General features: G+C 36.4%; 2 protein-coding genes across 5 annotated transcripts; both read right to left on the bottom strand.

Annotated features, from left to right (window-relative positions):
- Window positions 1–49: 49 nt before the first annotated feature.
- Window positions 50–17,908, bottom strand: LOC131360116 (adhesion G-protein coupled receptor G6-like). Of its 3 annotated transcripts, XM_058400220.1 has the most exons (29): window positions 17,715–17,908; window positions 17,282–17,380; window positions 16,904–17,033; window positions 16,642–16,792; window positions 15,099–15,215; window positions 14,862–14,984; window positions 14,170–14,209; window positions 13,294–13,394; window positions 13,172–13,196; window positions 12,858–13,061; window positions 12,621–12,759; window positions 12,369–12,522; window positions 11,381–11,494; window positions 11,139–11,261; window positions 10,292–10,331; window positions 9,618–9,718; window positions 9,463–9,493; window positions 9,148–9,351; window positions 8,830–9,001; window positions 8,599–8,740; window positions 7,684–7,800; window positions 6,990–7,109; window positions 6,546–6,585; window positions 3,872–3,978; window positions 3,652–3,767; window positions 3,123–3,391; window positions 2,314–2,419; window positions 1,854–2,134; window positions 50–1,276 (listed from the first exon to the last, which is right to left on the bottom strand). In XM_058400220.1, the coding sequence occupies exons 1-29, from the start codon at window positions 17,761–17,763 to the stop codon at window positions 1,149–1,151; spliced, it is 3,543 nt and encodes a 1,180-aa protein (XP_058256203.1). In that variant the 5' UTR covers window positions 17,764–17,908; the 3' UTR covers window positions 50–1,148. The 3 variants fall into 3 exon arrangements, with proteins under 3 accessions (XP_058256203.1, XP_058256204.1, XP_058256205.1); XM_058400221.1 differs by lacking the exon at window positions 7,684–7,800; XM_058400222.1 differs by lacking the exons at window positions 16,642–16,792; window positions 17,715–17,908.
- A 180-nt stretch (window positions 17,909–18,088) lies between these two features.
- Window positions 18,089–26,839, bottom strand: LOC131360118 (adhesion G-protein coupled receptor G2-like). 2 transcript variants are annotated; one of them, XM_058400223.1, is made up of 10 exons: window positions 26,696–26,839; window positions 26,188–26,289; window positions 25,970–26,095; window positions 25,522–25,570; window positions 25,048–25,154; window positions 24,843–24,967; window positions 23,371–23,639; window positions 22,738–22,843; window positions 22,370–22,650; window positions 18,089–18,226 (listed from the first exon to the last, which is right to left on the bottom strand). In XM_058400223.1, exons 1-10 carry the CDS (start codon window positions 26,816–26,818, stop codon window positions 18,090–18,092), a joined length of 1,425 nt encoding a protein of 474 aa, XP_058256206.1. In that variant the 5' UTR covers window positions 26,819–26,839; the 3' UTR covers window position 18,089. The 2 variants fall into 2 exon arrangements, with proteins under 2 accessions (XP_058256206.1, XP_058256207.1); XM_058400224.1 differs by lacking the exon at window positions 18,089–18,226 and adding an exon at window positions 19,335–20,439.

Here is a 26,839-nt window from a genome sequence, read left to right as displayed (position 1 = left end):
TTAAATTTTATTTTCAATAACTTAAAATTACATTAAATTAATTGTTTTGAAATCATGACATTAAAAATAAAAATAAATTCAAATTCATTCTCTTGTGCTTGCATTTACAATTGTATCTAAATTAGAGTTTATATTGGACTGCCTATGTTTAACCTTGTTTAAAACACTGCAAAATGATGAAATTCATATTGCTCTGAATATTCGGTAAATCCCTCCACATCCACAACGCCAATGTCACTTCTGGCCAGCAGAGGGGATTCTCTGATATAAGCTCAAAGAAACCCAGCATCACTTTAACATACTAGAAGAGAGCGGTATGATCATTTGTACAAATACAAAACAAGACAAAAGTTCTGCTAGTTTAAGAATAAGAGTGCTTTATATCAAAACCTATAATATCCGGTAATATCAGATAAGTGTAGAGGTGATGGAGAATTAAAAGATGAAGAAGTACTCCGTCTAAAATCTACTGGATCATTATACATATTATACACACACAATGGGTTCTCCAAAACGATGTGCGTCTTTTCCTTTTGTAAAAGGAACTCAGTCGCTCACAGCCGAAAAAAAGTGAACTGTGCAACTGATTATGAAACTCGTCATAGGTCGGGTTTAATAACTTGCATTACTTGTTTCTGGTTTCTTTTTTTTTTGTAGAAACGGAATTGTTACTGTACAAACATCTTATAAAAAGAACATGATAACATGTAAACAACAGTGGTGAAAACAGAATAAATACATGAATAAATCAAATAATAAGTAGAGGAAAGTGGCTTATACCCCATCAATAATAATAATAATAATAATAATAATAATAATAATAATAATAATAATAATAATAATAACAAAACATCAAAACATAGCTTATAGTGGTTTAGGAATCTACCACAATTTGTATTAGTAGTTAACTCAAAAGATTTGTGGAGTAAGAAATGACTTATAGCTTGTAAATTAAAAGAACTGTGCAATAAAAGAACATTCATCCAAATGAATTGACAAATTGGAGCAAAATTTCTGAAGGATTTCACAGGAACAGAAATAAGTGTGTTAACGTCTCATTTCCACAAAATGAGCAGTCTTGTTTCTGTTCATGTCTGGATAGCTAATTAGTGTGAAGTGTAATCACAACGCCACTAAATGACACGTAATCAGTAAGAAAAGCTACTTTCGATATTCTTGACTGGAGCACTGATCGGTTCAGACATGGTTGAGGACCGTGTCACCAGTTTCCTGTTCCTCTTCATTGTGCTGTAAAACCACAGGAACAGAAACAAGCCTGCAGATCAACAAGGGAAAAGTTAACGTCATGAAACCTAAACTTCAGCTTTTATTTATTTATTTATTTATTCATTTACTGGGTAGGTTGAATACTTGTTCAGTCATTTCAACTTTGGTCACCCCCACCATGGTGATGTCAGGGTCAGTGAAGACATTTGTGTAGGATTAGTGTCAAGAATTAAGTATGTCTGTTGGTTGGATCTCGATGCTCAGGTATGCTGAGGGAATTGAACTGGGAATTTCACCGTCTCTGGTACAAAAATGCTTAATTTTTGCCATGTGGATGGGGGCGGGGTTATCCTGGAATACCATCCAATCAGGTTTCACTGTTTTATTATGTAACAAAATAAAGCTGCATAATGTAGCTACAATGTCTGTCTTCACTTTGCGCTTTTTCTGAACACAACCTAGCTACTGTTTCAGTGAGAGTCCATGAACAAAGAAAGGAGGCAAAGCAAAGTGATTCAATCATGGGATCATTTTAACATTTAATCTCATTTGTGTTGTGCATAGGCAAATATCATGCAATTAGGCCATAATTATTTTTCTTTACAAAGCACTAGTTTTACTGATACCTTGCAGGGTGTTGCAGATACAGAAGAGGTAAAGAATGGGGTAGTTTGTGTGTCCTGACATGAAGAAAGCCAAGCCCCATGTCATTCCCAGCAGTAAGGTTAGGCCCAGGACAGTGCAAATGTCCTTACGAGATAGAGGCTTTTTGCCTCTGACGTTCAAGCACCGGAGCTTAAAAATCTGACGCGTCACTGCCACCAAAATGGACGTGTTGAACAGGAAGGTTATGGAGAAGTAGGTGATGTTCATGCCATACAGAAAGTGATCATCAACAATCCAGCAGCTGTGTAGTACAAATTGTACATGTTATTTGGGATCAGACAGCAAAGATCAGACTTTTAATATAGGTTTATTGTATTACAGCCCTGTAGAACTGCTGACTGACCGTTCACACAAGTGTTTTAGGGCATTTAATAAAACAAAAATCAGTTTTATGATACAAACTGCAAGGCATTTACTTACAATTCTGTTGTTTCATTTGTGTCTATGAATTTTATTTCTCTGGTGCCATAAAAATGTGTGCTTTTATAAACACACAGACTTCCTCCAACAAGGACAGCAGGCACTCCTGAAACATAAACACAATACAGAATGTCATGTCACACCACTTTTATACGCACACCTGAGTATTCATGCGATTTTCCAATCGGCCCAATCATGTGGCTGCAGTACCAGTGCATAAAATCCTGCAGATAAAGTTCAAGCACTTGAGATAATCTTTAAATCAAAGCTCTAGTGAGAGAACACAATGTCATTTCTATGACTTGGTTGTTGAGCCAGTGTGAGTCTCCTGGAATTTTCCCCACAGTGTGTTGAGTTTACACAAGTTGTGCGATAAAACAAAAAAAAAGCTTTGCTAATGAGTGTCTGATTGTCTAGTCCAGACTGGTTAAAGCTGACAGGAAGAGTATATATAGTCAATCAAATAACTATTCTTTACAACAAATTGAGAACGCATAACACATCACACATTGAAGTGAAGAGGCTACAAGAGCAGAAGACCACATGCAGGTTTCTATCTATGGAGAGCCAGAACTGGAGACCTTTTCCATTTTTTCTTAACCTTTAATGTCCAGATTCAGTGATCCTGCATTGCTCTGCTGAAACATGATTGACATAATTGGATAATTGCAAAAACAAGCAGGGCTACAGGTGTTTCTAATAAAGTGGCCTTTGGGTGTAATTGTACTAATATTTTAATTAGCCATTCCTCATTGGGCTCATACTGTAGTGTGTTGTGCAGTGTGGGCCGCATGAACCCGATTCCTCACCCCATCCAAACAGTGACAGCTTGATCGTGTAGAGCTTGATGTAGGTGTTGAACACTTTGATTAGAAGCAAGTACAAGTGTAATGCTTCAATGGCCATCCAGGAGAAACAGGACAGGAGGCTGTACTGTATTATCACTGCTATAAAGACGCATGCACCGGGTTCAGGCCACGTGGCTGCCCATTCAGTGAACAAGAAGCTGGTGTTGAGGAGGAAAACGGCCACACTCAGAGAAACATGGATACGAATGGAAGTGTCTCTGTCTGAGGTCCTGTAAAAACAGAGTACAGATATGTTTGTGCTCTATTTCTGTATGCTATTAACCTCCTAAACACCAAATCTCCACCCAATTTAACACATATGGGAGATTTTAGAGTGATGTATTGGCACTCTTCAGCGTCATCATCATCAAAAAACTGACCGAGGGATGATGCTGATCTTTCCATTGTTAGAATAGTTAGAAATACAGTTTAAAAATAATCTTAGGTCTTAGCCAATGGTACATCATCACATATACAGTTTAATACCCACTTCATGAAGGTGTAGAGGAAGATGGTGACTGCTGAGAAAAACGACGAAAGACTACAACCTATGTAACTAACAGCGGACAGGATTTTCCACTGCTTAGCATCCAAATCTGGCTTAGCCTAATACACAAACAAGCAGATGGAGAATCCAAATTTATTCGAAAGGCTATAGTATAACAAATTTACTCACTTTCTTCAATTTCTGATAGTGATTCAGAGCTTACCAGAAGTACAGCGAAGGGGGTCATGTGATCATACGAACAGTTTACTGTGTTGCTGCTGTTAAAGTTCTCCAGGTCTGTAAAAGACCCCGTTTTTTCCCAATGGTACACTATTCAGGACCAAATAAGAATCTATGGTTAGCTTTAGTCTAATATCTGCCAGCAGCTATGTGCCTACGTGTACACACAAGAAGAAGATGCGTAAAACGAATGCTGTACACTTTTGCAAATTCAGCTTTCAAAAGATCGGTTCCTGTGATGTTCCTGAGCTTTCTCCTGAATCCTGTATACATCATTATGATTGGTTTCTACTAAATGTTTTTTTTTTTTTTGGTATTTAGCTGATAATTCCTTCATCTTGGTATTTAAAGTTTCACTTTTATATCTGTTTCATTATTGTAAATTTCTTTGAATACAATATATTAATGAACCAATATATTTAAATGAATTAGTTTATAATAAATGCATTAAATAAATAAAAATCCTTTTCTCTTATCTTCATTATTATTTTTATAATAATAATATTCATACATTATTATTATTATTATTATTATTATTATTATTATTATTATTATTATCAAAAGATACAGGGAATTTAATGGCTTAATGTGTCTTACTTCCCTGACTGTCTTCAAACGCTGGATGAAGACCTACATCCTTCTGACGCACTTAAACTAGCTCTTATTCGTCCCTGTTTGTTTTATGTATTGTTGTATGTTGAAAAAAATAAACTCAGTTTTTAGCCTGATGGTATCCTAAGTCTGTGAACTATTGAACCAGTGTTAATACACTATATTGCCAAAAGTATTCGCTCACCCATCCAAATAATCAGAATCAGGTGTTCCAATCACTTCCATGGCCACAGGTGTATAAAATCAAGCACCTAGGCATGCAGACTGTTTTTACAAACATTTGTGAAAGAATGGGTCGCTCTCAGGAGCTCAGTGAATTCCAGCGTGGAACTGTGATAGGATGCCACCTGTGCAACAAATCCAGTCGTGAAATTTCCTCGCTCCTAAATATTCCACAGTCAACTGTCAGCTGTATTATAAGAACGTGGAAGTGTTTGGGAACGACAGCAACTCAGCCACGAAGTGGTAGGCCACGTAAACTGACGGAGCGGGGTCAGCGGATGCTGAGGCGCATAGTGCGAAGAGGTCGCCAACTTTCTGCAGAGTCAATCGCTACAGACCTCCAAACTTCATGTGGCCTTCAGATTAGCTCAAGAACAGTGCGCAGAGAGCTTCATGGAATGGGTTTCCATGGCCGAGCAGCTGCATCCAAGCCATACATCACCAAGTGCAATGCAAAGCGTCGGATGCAGTGGTGTAAAGCACGTCTCCACTGGACTCTAGAGCAGTGGAGACGCGTTCTCTGGAGTGACGAATCACGCTTCTCCATCTGGCAATCTGATGGACGAGTCTGGGTTTGGCGGTTGCCAGGAGAACGGTACTTGTCTGACTGCATTGTGCCAAGTGTAAAGTTTGGTGGAGGGGGGATTATGGTGTGGGGTTGTTTTTCAGGAGCTGGGCTTGGCCCCTTAGTTCCAGTGAAAGGAACTCTGAATGCTTCAGCATACCAAGACATTTTGGACAATTCCATGCTCCCAACTTTGTGGGAACAGTTTGGAGCTGGCCCCTTCCTCTTCCAACATGACTGTGCACCAGTGCACAAAGCAAGGTCCATAAAGACATGGATGACAGAGTCTGGTGTGGATGAACTTGACTGGCCTGCACAGAGTCCTGACCTCAACCCGATAGAACACCTTTGGGATGAATTAGAGCGGAGACTGAGAGCCAGGCCTTCTCGTCCAACATCAGTGTGTGACCTCACAAATGCGCTTCTGGAAGAATGGTCAAAAATTCCTATAAACACACTCCTAAACCTTGTGGACAGCCTTCCCAGAAGAGTTGAAGCTGTTATAGCTGCAAAGGGTGGACCGACGTCATATTGAACCCTATGGATTAGGAATGGGATTTCACTTAAGTTCATATGCGAGTCAAGGCAGGTGAGAGAATACTTTTGGCAGTATAGTGTATATTCATTGATAGAGTCTTCAAAGCACTCTTGTATGTCTGCTTCTGCCAAATGCAGGAAATGTAAATGTAAATGTTACTTGCTTAACATTTACATTTAGCATTTAGGGTTTGGCGAAGTCAGTAGGGGGCGCTGGTAGGAGCTTATTGACACACAAGCACATTTTAACATATCAAGTATCAGTATATCAAGTTGTATTATAATAAAGAATTAAGTTATTGTGACCTTATTGTTTACCTACCAGTCTAAATCTAGGCTAAGGTGGACCTCCAGAATAATAATCTCTCTCATATTCTGCATTTGCCACCTTTCTCTGTGAGGTATTTCACCCAGTATATTAGGTGATCTTTACTCATCTGGTGTATTAAGCATCATTACCAATATCAATATCATTCAAAATAGGGAGCACTTATAGAGCACTCTTTATTTTATCATAACCAACCAATCATCACTACTCATTTACACACCTCATTTTTGTATCACAAGTTTAGAGGCAGTGTAACTATATCTATCAGTTCTTGTGACTTTAATCTCCATTTAAACTCCATATGTGCAAGATTATTATGAGATCTGATCTTCTTCAGTGTAAACTATTGCAACATCAATAACAAAACTTTGCACTTTACAAAATCCTACATACCCTTCTCATTGTAGAACTGACAAGACAGGGTATAGTTTTCCTATGAGAATAAACATAAGAGCAGAATTTACAAACAGAGCAAATAACTCTTTCCAAGATTTCCCACATGTGATTATGTCAATAGCAATACAGGTGAACGACATGTGAAAGTACAATTTATGTACAATTATAAACACATGCATGACACCTCTAACTAAATAAATCCAGTGTAAAAAAAAATCACATTTGAAAGTAAATGAATTGTGTAGAGATATGTGAAAAATAGAAACTCATGCACTAGGTGTGAAACATGGTCGCATAACCATCTGAGTCAGATGTTTATTCTCACGTGAAGCTCAAGTGAATTTTCTGCAAGGGAGGAGAGCGTGGCAAGTTTGGAAAAGATTGTAAAGATGCCAGAACTAGGATCTGACAAATATACACTATGCACAGGTGATCACTCACAGGTATTTTTTCATTGTAGTTCAGTGTAAAGTTGATAGCAAGTCGAGTGGACAAGTCCGTAATGTCATGTCCAGCCGCTTCAACACGAATGACTTTGCTCTTAATCTGGGTGTCGCTATCCTGTAAATATATGGAAAAAGTGGATACACTGCAGATTTATATATATATAAATATATATAATATACATATAGCTCTGGAAAAAGGTTCATGTATTGGTGAGATGAACAGATTTGTTTCATTTTTTTGTGAACTGCTGACAATATTTCTCCTAAATTCAAAATATAACTATTGGTATTTAGAGTTGTATATTTAAAGGAAATGACAACACATCAAAATAACCCAAGATCATGCAGTATTTGCAGAGCTTTAATAACTCGAATAAAACAAAATGCAAATAATTTGTATTGCGTTAATGCTTTGGCTAAATAACATTAAGAAATCAGTATTTGGTGGAATAACCCCGATTTGCATGCGTTTTGGCTCCATGCTCTCCACCAGTTTCTCAGATTGCTGTTGGGTAACTTTATACCACTCTTTATGCAAAAAAGCAAACAGCTCAGCTTTGCTTGATGGTTTGTGACCATCCATCATCTTCTTGATGACATTCCAGAGGTTTTCAATAGGGTTTTTTTTTTTTTTCCAGAGCTGTATATATGTCATTTTAAGAGACTATGAAAGTTTACTTAAGACCCACCATAAACTGAGTGGCAGAAGGATATGTCACTATGCCAACTCTGTGCTGTTTCACAGGGACATTTTTAAAAGCTTCAGTAGGGACAAAAACCTCCAAAGGAAGACGATTAGTAGGCACCTACCGCAACAGAGAGAGATTATTTACGTCATATGCTATTCATGTAAACACTTGGAAAATGAAAGTGTTTAACAATCTAGGTGGTTTTAATCATTAGCTGTTGGATTCTCAGCTCTGATTGTTCAGCAGGATTAGATTCATTTTCTACACCATCGGACATCTCGAACAGTAGTTCTGACTATATCTCAAATCACGCAATTATCATCATTCGCTTATTCTAATGGGTTATCGTTTCTATGGTAACAGCTAATTCTGGGGGACTGTATGGCAGACAAACAAAGCCTACTATTAAACAGACAATATTTCGGCTGCATTAATGCAATCAAAAGCCAAAGAGAAAAACAAAAATCATGCAATGATATGGTAAAACGTTCAGCAAGGAGACATTCGAATAAAAAAATATTAATATAAAAAAAATATCAATATTAAAAAAAATATTTTTTAAAACATTAAAAAATATATTTTTTCGAAGGAGTCTCCACTTTTCCGAATCTTCATGTCAAACTCTTTCTGGGTTCTCAGTAAATGACATGCTGCATTGTTTTCTGCTTTTTAACCTCATGGGAAAATAAAAAAACGGAGGTTGGTGAAGGAGCGGCTGTTTATAGATGCTATATAAAGTCATAAGATGGGGAAAAAAAACACCTTAAATACAACCAGAAATGGTTCAAAGGTGTGACCTGGTGTTGTGAAATATATGAAAAATACGATCAGTGGCATATTGACGTGGTATTAGGGAAAGAAAGAAATACTTTCCTAGTGCTATTCCTGAGTTACTACATGTGAGGGGAGTGTTACCGTTGGAGCAGAGATCTGTACAAGCCCGAGATCTGTGGTGTTCATCTTGAATACAGTCATGTTAAATTCCTCTAGGTCATAATTCTTGGATGTTCCATCAAATGGTGAGGCGATGAGGAAATCGATGTACTTTTTCTCTGCACTGTGTTGCACAGACAAGGACATATTGTTCCAGTCATGAACACATGAATTTCATGTGCAGTGTGGTTTCAGATTTTATAGTTTGCTTACCTGATGTATGTATTTTTAAATCTGCTATCAGACGCCAACTTTACACACATTTTATATATCCACCCTGTTCTTTTTAAGTCCCTCAGGTTCTGAGAGCTGGATGAAGTTCTTATCAATGCATTTATTTCGTCGAAGTCACACTTCGTGACATTACATGTGACACTTTGCTCATCTAGACATTAAAAATAAATAAATAAAAAGAACACAGAAAACATAATGACCCCTGTTAATTCAACTTCAATTTAACAATCGAACAGTTATGAAAGAAAAAAAATAAGTGCTCAAGACTTATTCAGGAAAACTCAAATTGTGGCTTACTTATATTGAAGAAAAGTCTCATGCTTAGAGCCGAGATGCTTTGATTTTGCAAGTTTTTCACACCTGTGGTGTTTGTGGTACAATTGACAGAGGTGCACTCTACATAACACTGGGAGTCTCCCCAGGTACAGAGTAATGTAGTAAGATTCTCATGAATATTCAATTCTTCGTGGTCATAGGTTAAAAGGCACTGAGTAGTATTAACTGCATAAAGAGAAGGCATAAAAACAGTAAGCTATCATCCAGTGGAAAAACAAAAAGTAATGATGAGTGAGTGATAAGAAAGAAAAAAACAACAACAAAAAAGACCACAACCTGTGTGGGTAATACAAGGCCGGTTTTCCTTCTGTGAACACCGAAAGAGTGAGAAATCCGCAGGCAAACAGGCAGACAGAGAATACAGATTTATTACCACAACTATACCTGTAGTAGTTTACATACTTTATATCTGATACTGTTTCAGTGCTTACCTGAAATACAGCGAAGGGGGTCATGTGATTATATGAGCAGTTTACGGTCTTGCTGGTAAAATTCAACTTGGTGAAAGACCCCATGGTGTCCCACTTGTGCTCTAATTGGAATCAAATAAGACTCTGAATAAGACACTGAATGAATGAATCCTTAATCAACCTGAACAATTCTATACAATTTAATTTTATTTTATGTATAAGCAATCAAGCATTTGAATTTGTATCTTTTCAATTTGGCGTTTAAGTGAAAAAATACTTCATTTTATTTCTATTTCACCATATTGAAAACAAATTACTTCTATCTATCTATCTATCTATCTATCTATCTATCTATCTATCTATCTATCTATCTATCTATCTATCTATCTATCTATCTATCTGTCTATCTGTCTGTCTGTCTGTCTGTCTGTCTGTCTGTCTGTCTGTCTATCTATCTATCTATCTATCTATCTATCTATCTATCTATCTATCTACCTTCTTTGTTAAAAATTTCTTTACAGTAATTTTTGTACTTGTTTTTTTACTTCACTTCATGCATTTTTACTTTTATCTCATGTATTCTATTACATCTATACTATTTGATAAACAAAAATGATTACCCTTTAATCCAACCCCATGTGTGGCAGTTTTACAAGTAAATAAAACATTTCAGGAATTGAAAAAATCCTACATACCTTCGTCATCATAGAACATACATGACAGGTTATAGCGTTCCTATGAGAATAAACACAACGGGAGAATTACCAAACAGATAAAATAACATTTTCAGACTGTTTTTTTTCCCCCCACACATGATTATATCAACAGCATGTTAGTACAGGGGAATAACAGAGAAAGTGCTAAGATACATGTGTGAACAATAAACCTGACAATAATCATGTGAGCACATAACATGTGAACAATGAAACCAAATGTACATGTCACAGAAAAACAAGCTGATCATTCATTTGATTGATTAATGTAATTCAATTTGATCTTCATTTGCTTTTAAAAAAATTAATCCAACATTTGAACACAAAATAATAGTGTGTAAAAATCACATATGGAAATAAAAGACGTGCTTTACATGTGTAACAGCAATCGTGTGTGGGGGGGACCCCATAAATAATGTGCAAAAATCGCCTCTTCTTCTTTCTTCTTCTTCTTCATCTCTCTCCACCTATCCCTATCTTCTGCATCCTCAACACTTGCATCCACTAGCTTCATATCCTCATTTATTACATCCATATACCTCCTCTTTGGACTTCCAGAAATTACAAAATCGCAAAAATTGCATATTGAAATAAATGTAAAGAAGAACATTGATGATGAATAATCTGTAAAAATCACATGTAAGTAAAATAAATAAATCATATATATATATATATATATATATATATATATATATATATATATATATATATATATATATATATCATGTGATTATTCTCATGTGAAGTTTATGAGACTTTTCTGTAAGGGAAGAAAGCGGCATGGACAACAGTTTAAGGATCTGAAAAATATATTTGGGTATTCACTTACATCATTTTCTATGATATTGCTCACTGGAAAAATGATAACAAGCTCTTTGGTCAAGTTCTTGCGCTCATTTCCTACGATTTCAACACGAATGACCTGGGACTTCAACTCAGTGTTTGAGTTATTCTGTGGAAATGTGCAGAAAAGCGATATGGATTTATATTTATTTTGGGCAACAAACTCAAGCATCTGAGAGAAATACATGCCATTTAAAGCGATTGTAAGCACATGTACTAAAGACTTACGTTAAACTTTTCAGCAGATCCGTATCTCACTATACCGACACGGAAATCCTCATTTGAACGATTAAATGATTCATCCGGGAAGAATACATCTATGGGTAGATCCTGATCAGACCACTACCAGACAGTCAAGACAGATATTATTCAGATCACATGTCATTCACTTAAACACTTTAAATCTTCATTATCTTGGTGGTTTTAATTGTTGGATGTTTCTATCATGCCTAGAAGCCTATTCGTTATTAAACCACGGCACGGTTGAATTCTTGAATCCATTAACTTCTATCACAATAGCTCTAACAATAATTCCAATTGCAAATCACGTTAAGGTTAATGCGTTCATTCTAACATGGTATTGTTTCTAGAATAACTTCTCATCCACAGGCGCAGGGATTTCTACGACGGACCATCGACAAAATCGACTGCTGCTAGTAAATGGATCGAAAGAACAAATGCAACATCATTGAAAGGGTGAAGTTTCTGTAAGATCAGTTAACAATAAATGGAAGGAGCCTCGAATGGCAGTCCACCACAATAAAGTCTTTGTTTTCTTACTAACCCAAGAGCCAGAAGAACAAAAAGCAGGTGAGGGAGTGATGTATATATCTGCTATAATGTAAGTCATAACAGGAACTAACTTTTGTTTCAGGTCTTGGACATGCCAATTGCAAATTGAGGCGGTTTAAGCGGAATAGAGCAAAGTGTGAAGTGTTGTTATTGAAAAATAATCCACTTCCGGGTGGTAACAGTAACTCTGCTTCATGTTCAGTTCGATTCGATTCAATTTTATTTTTAACAATGGACATTGTCTCAAAGCAGCTTTACAGAACATAAGAAACATAGTCCAAGATTAATGTTAGACAAAATCGTCCATAGTGGGCAAGCCTGAGGCGACTGAAAAACCACCATGTTAAGCCACATTGCAACATCATAGCTTAGACTATTTCATCATTCCTTATTCATTTGCGAATCAGCAATGACTGATGGTTACCTTTGGAGCAGACATCTTTACTCTCCCATAATCCATGTTGCTCTGTAACTCTTTCATCTTAAAAACAGTCATGGTAAAATTCTCGTGGTGATAGGTACAGCTTGACCCTTCACATGGAAAGTTGATCTGCTGATCGATGTACTCTTTCTCTTTCCTGTGTGGCACAGACATCAGCATATCTTTCAGTCACATTTTCTAGACAAATACGGATCAGTCACTGAGCAGCGTATCTGAATTTGTCTGTTTTCTTACTTGAGGTATACTTCTGAGGTAAATGGTTTATTACACATCTTTTGTGCTTTAATTAGTCTCGTTAAGTCCATTGTGTTGATAAATGTACTCATTTCACTTGATTCACACTTTGTGACGTTACATGTGGTCGATCTCTCACCTAAGATTTATTAAAAAATGAATGATTGAATAATGCATCTCTTTCATCAGCACTAAGAAATTGCAAATTCATTCAGGAAAATTCAGACTGTGCCTCACCCATCCTGATGTCCAGTTGAGTTATGTTTTGACCTGTAGTTGTGTTAGTCAGACTTGTTACGTTTTTCACGGCCGTTATGTTTGCGGTGAGATTGACAGAGGTGCACTCTACATAACACTGGGAGCCTCCCCAGGTACAGAGTAATGCAGTAAGATTCTCTTCAAATTTCAATTCTATGCTGTTGAAGTGAAAAATGTTCTCATCTATAAGCCGTAAAGGAACAAGTAAACAGAAATTCACTGGTTAATGATGTAGGATAAACAAAAAAACAAATAAATAATGGTGAGTGAGCGAAAAAAAAAGAGACTACGACCTATGTGACTATTACAGGTCCGCTTCTGCTCCCCAGACAAACAGGCAGACAGAGAATACAGGTTTATCACCACAACTACAATTATTTATTATAGTTTATTATAGCACTGTTTCAGTGCTTACCTGAAATACAGCGAAGAGGGCCATGTGATTATATGAGCAGTTTACAGTGTTGTTGCTGTTCTCCAGGTTAGTGTCAGACCTCACTTCTTTCCACCTGTGCACTAATTGGGGACCAAATAAGATTCTCTGGTTAGTTTTATAACATAATAGCGGCAAACAGGCGGGATTCTGTGTGTGAACATGAAGCAGACGGGTTTCTGTGATGTTCCTGAGATGTGACGTTATATACTTTTCTAAATCTACATCTTTTCCTCTCCAGTCCAGTTAGTAGTAGAGGTAATAGCAATACTAGTCATAGTAGCAGTAGTAGTTAGGTAGTATCAAAGAATGCAGGGAGTTTCAGTTCATTAGTAACAAGGATCCTCTGGGAGAGGTGAAGTCAGTAGGGGGCGCTTGTGTCAATATATTGGATACACACTGCCTGATGCACAAGTACATACACAACACTGTGTACAGTGACAGGTTGTTTAATAGAGAATTCAGTAACTTCCTTATAATCTACCAGTCGAAACCTAGGCTAAAGTGGACTTTTCGTTAATAATTATCCTCTATAGTGAGTAATCTCTCTCGTAGCATTTTCCTCTACATTATTTCACCTAGCATATTAGTGGTCTTATAAGGAGTATTAACATGATTATCAAATATCATTTAAAATCATAAAGCTTATGAAGCACTTAATTTCAGCATACCCAACCAATTATCACTACCAATTTTACCAGGTACTCACGTTTTGTACGATTTACAATTTTAGATTAAGGTTAGAGGCGATGTAATCATTTTTTCTTACAACTGTAACGCGAATCCATTTTGAACGTTTATTATAAATCCAGGTTCTCGTCACCACCACCGAGCAGCACTCAAAAAATTTCCACATACCTGTTTCATCAAAGAACCGACATGACAGTTTATAGTTTCCCTATGAAAATAAACACAAAGACACAAACAACAAGCAAATAAATAATAATAAATTAACGATAAATGAATCATTTTTGTAAATAACATGTGAATGTGAGTTTTAACCTGCTATGCCCTGAAAGTAACACACACACACACACACATTTAAAAAATTTAACCAAATGCACTACAAGTGAAAGTAAGGTAATTGTTTAAAAGTGGATTGGGTAAAATAATAAAAATAATAGTAATAAAAAAAAAAAACAGTAAAAAGTATAATGAAAATAGAATAGGAAAAATCACATGAAAACTAAAAAGAAAATAAAGGAATCGTGTAAAAAGCATCTAATAATAATAATAATAATAATAATAATAATAATAATAATAATAATAATAATAAATTATAAAAAGAAAAAGTAAGTAAAGTAAAGTAAATAATAAATAAATATAGTGCATATATATGTATTATGTATATGCCCTACGTACAAAAACATTTATGAAACATATAAGTTGAATGATTAAAGAACAAAAAACACAAGGGTAAATTTCAAATGTGACTCGTGTAGTTTATCTGACTTTTTGTAAGGCAAGTGAGTGCCATAAACCTGGACAGGATCCCAAGGATGACAAAACTAGGATCTTAAAACTATAAGCTATACAACTATACAACTTACACGTATTATTTCACTGCTGTTCACTGGAAAATTGATAACAAGTTGACTGGACAAGTTCTTGATCTCACATCCGAAAGATTCAACGCGAATGACTTTAGACTTCAGCTGAATGTTTGGGTCATTCTGTGAAAATGGGCAGAAACGTATGTAAATATTGACTCAAGCATTCAGCAGAAAACCTAGTTATTTAAAGATTAACTTTAAGGTTATGGAGGTTTACAGTTATGTAAGACTTACTATAAACTGTTGAGCTGAGGGATATGTCACTATACCAAGTTTGTACTGCTCCACTGAGATATTCAGAAAAGGTTCACTAGGGATGAATATATCTATTGGTGGATCATCATCAGACAGCTATCAGACAATAGAAACAGATATCAGATAACATTTAATTGATCATGTCATTATCTTGGCTGTTTTAACTGTCAGGTGTTTATATTTATAACATTTCTACAAGCCTATTAATCATTACTGCACTGATGAATGGTTAAGGTTTTGGACTACTGATTGGAAGGATGTGAGTTCAAATCCCAGGACCACCAAGCAGTCGCTGCTGGGGCCCTGATCAGGGCCCTTAACTGCTCAGTTTTGAGACAAAGATCTGACCCGGCAGAATAATAATTTGATTTTTGATAGGAAGGCTCAAATTCCTGTCTTTAATTCCTGAGGACACTAAAGGAAGTTCATCTGTCTCCTGAGATCTTACCCAGTTTATTACTTCACTACTAAGCATCCTGTCCTGACCAACTCCATCACAGTGTGGTAAGGCAACTCAACTGTGTATGAAAAGAAAGCCCTGCAAATTTTGGTGAAAACTGTCCGATACATCACTGGAGCTCAACTACCATCCACTGCACATCTTCACCAGATACCAGCTAACGAACATCTTCAAGTAGAGCACACAAAATCATCAGCGACTCCTCCCATCCCAGTCACTAACTGTTCTTCCTTCCAGGTGGAGATACAGGAACATTGCCTCCAGAACTAGCATGCTGAGAACCAGCTTCTTCACCACAACCATTATCTAGCTGAACTCTACACTACACTCAGATAGACTGCTGATGTTCCACTGCCTGTAATCATCCTGCAACTCTAAACTATATTAAATATTCTGTATTATCTTTATATACGGCAATACAGGGGACAGTGGTGCCTTTAGGCTGTTGATTGGATTTGGCCCCTCAGCAAGACCCTTAACCCTCTCTTCTCCAGGGGCTCTGCACCATGGCTGACCCTGTGCTCTGACCTCACTCTCTAAAGAGTGTAAAAAAAAAGGATTCCACTTTGCTGTAATGTAATGTGACACAATAATAAAACTTCTTCTATGTAATAAATACACATATCCTAGTTTATCTTTAAATATCTGTATATTATCTGTATATGCAGTACATTATATATTATTCATGGATAATTTGGATACTGTTGTATATACAACGTACGTGTCTCTTACATGTATTTATTCTTCATACTTGCATATATTTACATACATTTGTATACCCATTAGAGTTTCCTATTATAACATACCCATTCATGCTGTGTTATCTACTCAGTAGCTACTGCACATATTCACTCAGTTATTTATTTACTTATTATTTATTTACTCTATCTATCTATCTATCTATCTATCTATCTATCTATCTATCTATCTATCTATCTATCTATCTATCTATCTATCTATCTATCTATCTATCTATCTATCTATCTATCTATCGTGCAACAAACTGCCCACTACATTGTGTTTAATTCCTTATTCTATTATTATAGAATAGCTGAGTGTTACCTTCGGAGCAGAGATCTTTACAAGCCTGCCATCCGTGGCGTTCATCATATTCATCTTAACTACGGTCATTTTAAAGTTCTCGTAATCATAGGTTGTGTTTGGCCCTTCAAAACATAGGTTAATGAGCTGATGGATGTAGTATTTCTCTGCCCTGTGGTGCAAAAACGTCAGTGGTATCTTCCAACCTCAGTTTACAAACACATAGTAGAGTAACACCCAGCCTCACTGAGTAGTGCGTTTTTGAATTGTAATGTTTTCTTACCTGATGTATTTGTCTGATGTGCGGCATGTCTTTTGTAGTTTTGTTCGGCTTGTTACATCCATGTTGGGTATAAATGCAAGCGTTTCAGCTGATTCACAAGTCGTGACATTGCAGGTGATATTTGTTTTACCTGAAGTTTAATCAAAAGAAAGAAAGACAGAAAGAAAGATAGAAAGTAGTAGCTGTAAGGTTCACTGAGAAGAAATATATCAAATATCCACAGTCCACTGGAAAACACTGTCGGATGCATGTCTGGATGAACAGATAGCTAGACAGCTAGGTAAAGTAAAAAATAATACAATAATAATGAGTGTCATTATGTTATCTGTGATGATTTGAGCACCAAAGTCTATTTAGGATAAAATGAAATAATTGTACCCATCTGTTCTTCTGTTGCATTACAACCATCATTAGGTACAGCTCCAAAGATCAGCAGAACCAAAAAGTAGAGAGGTTTCATATCAGCGGTTCTCTCTGCTATGAATAGGTAGACCAATTGACGGATAAACAGAAACGAGATACTTTGGTAGTGAGAACATGTAACAGTATGCAAAGACAAACTAAACTGCAGCGGGTTTTTTCTTACAAATTAAAACAGAAAGATTAAAAAAAAACGTAACAGCTATATAAATGCAAATTCATCCCTGTTTTTGTGAATATTACAATAAGATGGACGAACAATCCATCTGAAGAATTATTCATGTCTTATATTATTATTATTATTATTATTATTATTATTATTATTATTATTATTATTATTATAATCAGCCTCATACCACTCAGTAAAAAAAAACACTTTGGTAAAACTTACCAAAATCATGTCCAGAACCTAAACAGCTCAACTGAAAATAAGGACTCATTTCTGTTGCAGGGTTTCGATCTGTTATAGCTCCTCTTATTCATTTGCATACACAAATTCCAGAGCATCACACATGAAAACATGCATATCCAGGACACAATGCTTCATTTTATATCACACTCTGGTTGATTTAAATAGTGTTAGCCTTTTCAATAACAAACTGTTCGGTAGTATTACATGTTCCATATGAAAGAAATAAATTAATTGTAGAAACCAGTACAGAAAGTTCAACGTATATTTGAGTTTAGCACTTATCCAGGTTAAAGAGTCTGGAATTTGAGCTCACAAACATCTAGTCAGTAGACTAACCACCAAGCTACCATTTCCTCAAAGGTTGCTCCACATGTATGTGCAGTGCATGTCCACGTGTATGTGCACTTTTCCTACTGGGTTGCAGGGAACCTGGGGCCTATCCCAGGAGACTTCGAGCAGAAGGCAGGGTACACCCTGGACAGGATGCCAGTCTATCGCAGGGAACAAACACACACACACACACACACATATATACACTATGAACAATTAAGAGATGCCAATCAGCCCTACAACTTGTGTTTGGAAAGGGGAGGAACCCTGAGGCAGAACATGCAAACTCCACACACGCACATCAAAAACCACAACCCTGGAGGTGAGAGACAAACACGCTAAGTCAATGTTGTATAAATGAACATGGTGTCATCCTATCTTTTGTTCATAAACACTTAGAAAATTGAAAATACGGCTTACGATGTAATAATATAACAAGACACGCCATTTTAACAGTATGTACAGGTGCTGGAATTTATTCCAGTCAAATGAAACATATGCAATTTATATTGTTCCCCACCTTCTCTTAATTAAGAGAAGGTGGTGAGCACATTCGATCTTACAGCTGATGATGGGAAGATGACCACTGAACAGATGATCACCAACACTTTCATCCTTCAGTCAACCAAACTGGAACAAACCTTTACACGTAATATAGATCCAAATTTACATACATTCAAATCACTTAAAGAGAAAAAGACCAGAATATATATTTAGCCTTTCTATAGAACCACACGGATGCACATTAATTCTGTGCTTCTGTTTTATTAACACGGTTCATTTGCATGAATCAAATTGACAGCCTTCTCCATCACACAAGCCTCCTACTAGATCCATGAAGCCAGCAAAAGGGCATCTTTTATGAACTGCTAGACCTCTTCTGTGTACATGAACCAGCAGACGGCCATGAATGACTAGTGTCTCTGTGATTGAGAGAAAAAAATTTCATTCTATTCTTACATTTACATTGAGTGAGTTTTCATTTTTTTTATTTATTGTTTATAAAAACTGAATTCTGAATATCTTCCTCTTTTTACATAAAATTGTTAAACGTTACTCAAGCATCAAAGTGAACAGGGCTGAGTTTTCTAAATAAATAAATAAATAAATAAATAAATAAAATTAAAAATATTTTTATTTTGTGATGTTCATTTTTTAAATATTTATTTATTTATTTATTTATTTATTTATTTATTTATTTATTTATTTATTTATAAAACTCAACCCTGTTCACTTTGATACTTGAGTAACATTTAACGATGTAAAAAGAGAAAGATATTCAGAAAATCACATATAAATGCATGAATAAAGTAATATAATAGTACAATGAAATTTGACTACCTTACTTACAAGTGTCACTTCCTAAAGCAAAATAAATAGAAAACGACAACAATACTTTTACGATTCATGAACATACATTTCATGAACAAACCTGCTTATAATGTATCTAAAGCTAACACCATTCTATATTCATAAAAAATTAAATTAGTACAAATTATTAGTACAAGAACAAATAGAACAGACCTAATTTACATACTCAAAACATACCCATATAAAAATAAGCTGAAATTCTCATGATTATTTTTTTCTGTTTTCTTTTATTTTGAATTATTTATAATTACATTTAAATTTAGATTGTAATTTATCGTGGACTTCCTAAGGTAGGTTTGCTTACTAATATGAAGGAAATTCATATTGCTTCACTGTTTAAAGAATAATTGGTCCCCATTCACATCCCAAAGTGAAGTTAATGTCCAGTCAGGCCAGCAGGGGGTGCTCTGATATTAGCTCACAGAATAAGGATTCAAATGACCAATACCGGGTTCACACTGCACGATTTACAATAATAAACACTATAATATTGTGCTCCAACCGAAGCTGTGCATGCTGATACTGTGGTCTATAACTCCTCCCCGAACTCACCGCTGCCCTGTATCTCGCTCTCTCATTGGCTGTAGGCCATCGCCGATGTAAACCAAAAAGATCAGTAGGTAGATGTGATGAATTAATAAGTAATCAGTCTAAATTGCATTAGATCATTATACCTGCTACACACAGTAGATTTTATACAAAACAGTGTGCATCACATTTTACTTTGGTAATGTCGATAATAAGAAACCTCCACGGCTCCCAGGCAACTGTGAATATAAAAAAATGAATAAGCAAGGCGTCGAATCAGGTTTTAAATCACTTGTATGACTTGTTCTTGTCTTGATACGATCATATCACCACTAAATTACATAATGATCTGATCACTGGGAAAAGCTGCTTTCACAGGTCTTGACATTAGCACGTTTTGGCTTGGACACAGAGTTTTCCTTGAGACGCCTGTTCGTCTTCATTGTAGTGCAGACCCACAGGAAGAGAAACAACCCTGAATATCAACAAGATAAAAAAATGAACGTCACACACCCTCACTGTAGTTATTTAGCCAATTGGCGGCTTATTAAATATGTCACATATCATTGTGGAACTCTCTAACTCTCAGCTCTTTTTTACTGGGAAGGTTAACTGATCTCAGTTCTTATTCCAGCTCTGACCACACCCACCATGATGACGTCAGGCCAGTGAAAACACGACTAGCACTAATGTGGGAAGATTTCAATATATTATTGATTAGCTCGCGATGCTCTGATAGAAATACAGTACTAAGCTTAAAGGAGAAGTCCACTTCCAGAACAAAAATCTACAAATCATTTCCTCACCCCCTTTGTCATCCAAGACGTTCATGTCTTTCTTTCGTCAGCTGTAAAGAATGATGTTTTTTGAGGAAAACATTTCAGGATTTTTCTCCATACAGTGGACTTCAATGGTGCCCACGAGTTTGACCTTTGAAAATGCAGTTTAAATGCAGCTTAGAAGAGCTCTAAACCATCCCAGCCCAGGAAGAAGGCTCTTATCTAGCCAAACGATTGGTCATTTTCTTAGAAAAATAAAAAATTGTATCTTTTTAACGACAAACGCTCGTCTAGCACTAGCTCTGGGATGCGGTCCGCGACACTACGTACCACGTAATCACGTTTGGAAGGTCACGCCTGACGTGGGCGGAGCTACAGACTAGTGTGGAGAAGGAGGACCGCTCCGAAGTAGTTGCGTGTGGAATGACACAAAGTTATAAGTACCTTTTTGTTAGTAAAGAGCGTTTGACTTATTTGCACTTCCTTGGTATTTGTACATTCGCTTTGTAAACACTGGGTCTGTCAACGTCACGCATGACCTTCTGACGTGATTACGTAGGACATAGTGTCATAGCTTTTGGTTAAAAAGTATAAAATGTTCATTTTGAGCTCTTCGAAGCTGCATTTAAACTGTATTTTGGAAGCTCAAACTCGCGGGCACCAATGAAGTCCACTATATGGAGAAAAATCCTGAAATGTTTTCCTCAAAAAACATTTTTTCTTTACAAATAAAGAAAGAAAGACATCTTGGATGACAAGGGGGTGAGGAAACTCCTCCTTTAAAGATGCTGAGGGGAAGATTCGGGAATTTGAGTCTCTGATGCTATAATGCTACTGCAAGCTACATGCAGAATTTTTTCACGAGGTCAGATTACGAACATTGTATTTCGCACCAGATTTGTTCCAGTTGACTATATTCATAGCTGAGAGATGAGAGTTTTATCACTGAGGAGACGTGCTGATATTTTATTGCAGGCATCACATTAAGAAATTAGTTTCACGACTACAGTTTTAGGAATTGTGGGTGATCAGTTTAATGCATGTGTATTGTCTCAAATTTATGCACATTTAGTGGTTTGTGTTTTGCATGAGCAGTCAATTTAACTCACATCCAAACGGCTTCACTTTACAATATAACTGCAATCTAATTATCCTGAAGATTGAACGCATTGACCGGATTTTTGTTGCTATTTGTTGTATTCGGTGCAGCTTTGCCTCTGATATAGCTTTTTTATTTTTTAAAAATGTATTTCTGTAATATAAATACAAATTTCTGTAATACTTTCTCTCTTTTCCAATTTGGTTTTCAACATTAAATATTTTAGACCTGAATGGTAAGATGTTTTAAATAAAAAAAATAAAAAAAATCAATTACAATGTACTGTATATACTTTTATATAAAATTATAATATTAATAATTTAATTTAAAAACAGATGTATATATAATTATGTATAATGCTTTATCCTTTTTTGTATATTTTAAAGGGAAAAAAAATTAAAGTAATAATAAAATAAAGAAACTCAAAATAAACGCTTGAAAGGGTTAATGAAAAATAGAAACAGAAATAAATACTTAATAAATAATTTTTATAATATTTTTTTTTTTTAGATCTATTAGTAAAGTACCTTGCAGGGAGTTGAAGATACAGAAGAGGTAAAGAATGGGGTAGTTTGTGTATCCTGATGTAAAGAAAGCCAAACTCCATGTCACTCCCAGCAGCAAGGTCAGGCCGAGGACAGTGCAAACGTCCCTACAAGATGGAAGATTGCTGCCCCTGACGTTCATGCGCCGGAGCTTACTGATCTGACGCGTCACTGCCACCAGAATGGACGTGTTGAACAGGAACGTTATGGAGAAGTAGGTGATGTTCATGCCATACAGAAGGCGATCATCAGTAATCCAGCAGCTGTGTAGCACCGAAAGTAGATGTTTATAGTAATACAGGCAAGAAGATTTTTTAACCGTTTTATATAAGATATTACGATTTACTTACAAATTCACTGTTGCATTTGTGTTTGATAATTTTATTCTTGAGGTGCCATAAAAAGGTATAATACCATAAACAGACAGACTTCCTCCAACAAGGACAGCAGGCAGTCCTGCAAAAAAACAAAACAGAAACAACTCCAGAATCTCATGTGTGCTACACATTCACTGACCACTTTACAAGGAAGACTTGTACGCTTGTGCATTCGTGCAATCATCCGAACATGTGGCAGCAGTTCAGCACAGAAAATCCTGAAGTCAAGAGTTTTGGGTAATGTTAATGGGCTACAACAGCACAAGACATTCAATTCAATTTTATTTGTATAGCGGTTTTAACAATGGACATTGTCATAAGGCAGCTTTGCAGGAACAGGAATCTGAAGCTACAATGCCAAACTTATAGAGCTTGCCAAAAAATAAAGAGCTGAATAACAGAAAAACGACTTTTCCTGTTCCACACACTTAGAAAGCTTGTATTGCTCTGCTGTCAAATGATTGGCTGATTAGATAACGGCATGAACAAGCTGGGGGTACAAGTGCTTATAATAAAGTGGTCTTTCAATGAAAATAAGTAGATATTAATACTAATCTTATACTGTAGTGTGTTTTGCAGTGTGGACCACATGGGCAGAATCCTCACCCCATCCAAACAGTGACAGCTTGATCATGTAGTGCTTGATGTAGGTGTTCAACACTTTGATTAGAAGCAAGTACAAGTGTAATGCTTCAATGGCCATCCAGGAGAAACAGGACAGGAGGCTGTAATGTATTATCACTGCTATAAAGATGCATGCAATGAGTTCAGGCCACGTGGCTGCCCATTCAATGAACAAGAAGCTGATGTTGAGGAGGAAATTGGCTACACTCAGAGAAACATGGATACGGATGGAAGTGTCTCTGTCTGAGGTCCTGTAAAAACAGTATAATATATTATTGTATATATTGTAAATTTTATATAGACAGGTCACAAATTAAAGTTTAAAAAACAAACAAACAAAAAAACAGATTGCTCTGTTGCAGGGGATTTGGGGGAAATTATTTATTTCCCTTGGTCTGGATCCTCTTGTCCAGAAGAAAGAAGACTCTTCTGATCACCTTTACCCTATAATGAAACTATAGGAGTGATCACTTCCAGGATAAACCCCACCAATATCTACAGAGTATGTGGGCGCATGCAGAGAAAAATGATATTCATCATATACTGTGGCCATGATGTACACTAGCTCTCAGCTGGATTTAATAACCTATAGGAAATTTTGGAGCATTGTGTTAGCACTCTCAAACACACACAAAGACTAACTGAGGGGGAAAAAGTGGTGTTCAGTCCTCCAGTGTGTTAAGGTGCTTAGAAATTGTTCCGGTGGTTTGTGATTGATTAAGACCACAAATTACCTGAATAAGAAAATGAGGTTGAAAAGAAACTTGTAACTGATTAGTAAAGGGTTTAGGGTCTTGCATAAAGGACCCAAAAGTGGGATCTTAGTGGTACTAGAATTGAACTCACACCTTTTCAGAATAGTAGCCCAAACCCATGAGCATAGATATGAATACAGGACACTATATCCAGTATAAATTTCTGAGTAGCCCAATTCACATACAGTACATTTATAAGACAAAGATTTTAGTCAGAAGGTCCATATCTGGTAAAGGCTCCTTAGTAGTTCAGATCTACTGTTTGTCCTTCTGTGACACTCTTGACATTAACTGTATAATTCAGTATCACAGTGTTTGATTTTCTGTGGTATCCTAGGTCAGCTTGGGCATCTAGCGGGACTGTTTCTATGCTTTTGTTTATGTTTGCAGTGGTCATGTGCTTCTGTTTATGTTTCGGGAATTCCCACGTGTGCTTTGTCCAACATGATCTATTGTTCTGTTTCAATGCCTAATTGTAGCTTGCATTTAGGTCTTGAACTCTGTATAGTGGGTGAATCGTGAACCCTCGCGCTAGAGACCTGGGATTGAGCCCTACTTTTTGGTGGCCACGCCCTTTTCCGATATCACATTTTAAAAAGATCTCAGAGTAATTGATTAGGGAAAGTGCTTGAAATACCTTTCAAACATTCTCTCTCAGCCTGTTTAAGTGTATCATTGCACTTACAGTTTAATACTCACTTCATGAAAGTGTAGAGGAAGATGGTGACTGCTGAGAAAAATGACGAAAGACCACAACCTATGTAACTAATAGTGGACAGGATTTTCCACTGCTGAGAATCAATTTGTGTCACATTCATGTCAACCTAATAAGATAAACATAGATTTATTAGCAAAAAAAATATAGTATATTGGTTTTATTTCTGATTCTAATACTAATGCTCACCAGAAGTACAGCAAATGGGGTCATGTGATCATATGAACAGATTACAGCGTTATTGCTGTTAAAATTCTCCAGGTCGGTGAAAGACCCCATGTTATCCCACTCCAGCCCTGTTTGGAACCAAATAAAAATCTTTTTTTCAGTTTTAACCTAATAGCCTTGCACTTTTTGCACTGGGATTAATAAAGTTCTTTGAATCTTGAATCTTGAATCTTTTCCTAACACCTACATCAACTCTGAGTCGAATCACTTGGGTTTCTGCGATGCTCCTGAGCTGCTGTGAGTCACTCGGTCCATCAAGTTAACATTAAGTTTAGAGGCAGCGTAACTATTTCTACCCGTTCTTGTGCCTATAATCCAACCCCAGTTTGTAGAAGATTATTATGAGATCAGGTTCTCATCGCTGTCGGCTCGCATGCTTATTACACCACCCATAACAAACTAAAACTTTGCAGCATTTGACAAAATCCTACGTACCTGCTGATGCATCCACGTTATAGAAAAGACACTGCAGTGTATGGTTTTCCTATAAGAAAAAAACAAACACAAAGGCAGAATTAACAAAACCTTCAGGTGATTATATGAATATCATGATTGCATGTGAATACCAAGTGTAAGTGCATTTCCACGTTATGCTCAAGTAAACACATCTCACATCGTGAGAGAAATAAGGATCGACAACTGAATTGTGAGAAAATGGGAAACATTAAACCACATGCAGTCCACGTGCATTATAAGTAAGCATGCAGTTAAATAAAAACACATGCTCTATATGTAAAAGAATAGGATGTAAATGGTTTAACATGTGCTCTACATGTAGAGGAATGAAAGATCATGACCTGAGTGTGAAAAATCTGTATTCAAAGATCCAAACAATACATATGTAAAAATCACTTCATAAAAATATATACAGATGATCACTTACTGTTATTATTATTCCACTACCGTTCACTGTAAACTTGATGAAAAGCCGTTCAGACAACTTCTTGATCTCATGTCCAACAGTTTCAACCCGAATAACTTTGGACTTCAACACAGTCTTTGGGTCATTCTGTGATTATGTGCAGAAAAGAGATTAAGATTTGGAAGTACATGCCATGTAAAGATATTACGAAGGTTGATGAGTTTGAATGAATGACTTACTATAAAGATATCCACCGAGGGATATGTCAGTATACCAACCTTCTGTTGAACAAAAGGCTTAGTAGGTAGGAACACATCCAAAGGAAGATCATAATCAGGTGTCTATCAGACAGTAAAAGCAGATATTACATAGATATCAGATCAGATGGCATTCACTTAAACTAGGGGTGTCCAATCTTATCCAGAAAGGGCCGGTGTGGGTGCAGGTTTTCATTCCAACCAAGCAGAAGCTACACCTGCTTCTACCTGGATAATCAACTAAATCTTGTCTTTCAGTAGACTCAGGTGTAGCTTCGCTCAGTTGGAATGAAAACCTGCACCCACACCGGCCCTTTGTGGAAATGAAAGGTCTTCATTTGCTTAGTGATATCACTACGTTTCCTGTTACTGGACAATATTCAGGGTTACATGACACCACACTAATCGTGGATTATTTTCACACAACACATCCATAAAATCTGTATTTCTTTGCTATTAATCAGTGATATATATGTGAGGGGAGAGTTACCTTTGGAGCACGGATCTGTACAAATCCATCACCCATTGTGTTCATCATATCCATCTTAACTACAGACATGTTAAATTCCTCTAGGTCATAGTTTTTGGTTGTTCCATTAAACTGTAGGCTCATGAGAAAATCAATGTATTTTTT

The sequence above is a fragment of the Hemibagrus wyckioides genome, linkage group LG10 (genome assembly GCF_019097595.1).
Source record: "Hemibagrus wyckioides isolate EC202008001 linkage group LG10, SWU_Hwy_1.0, whole genome shotgun sequence".
Lineage (NCBI taxonomy): Eukaryota > Metazoa > Chordata > Actinopteri > Siluriformes > Bagridae > Hemibagrus > Hemibagrus wyckioides.
Note: the sequence above shows the minus strand (reverse complement) of the source record. Positions and strands in the feature narration are given on the sequence as shown.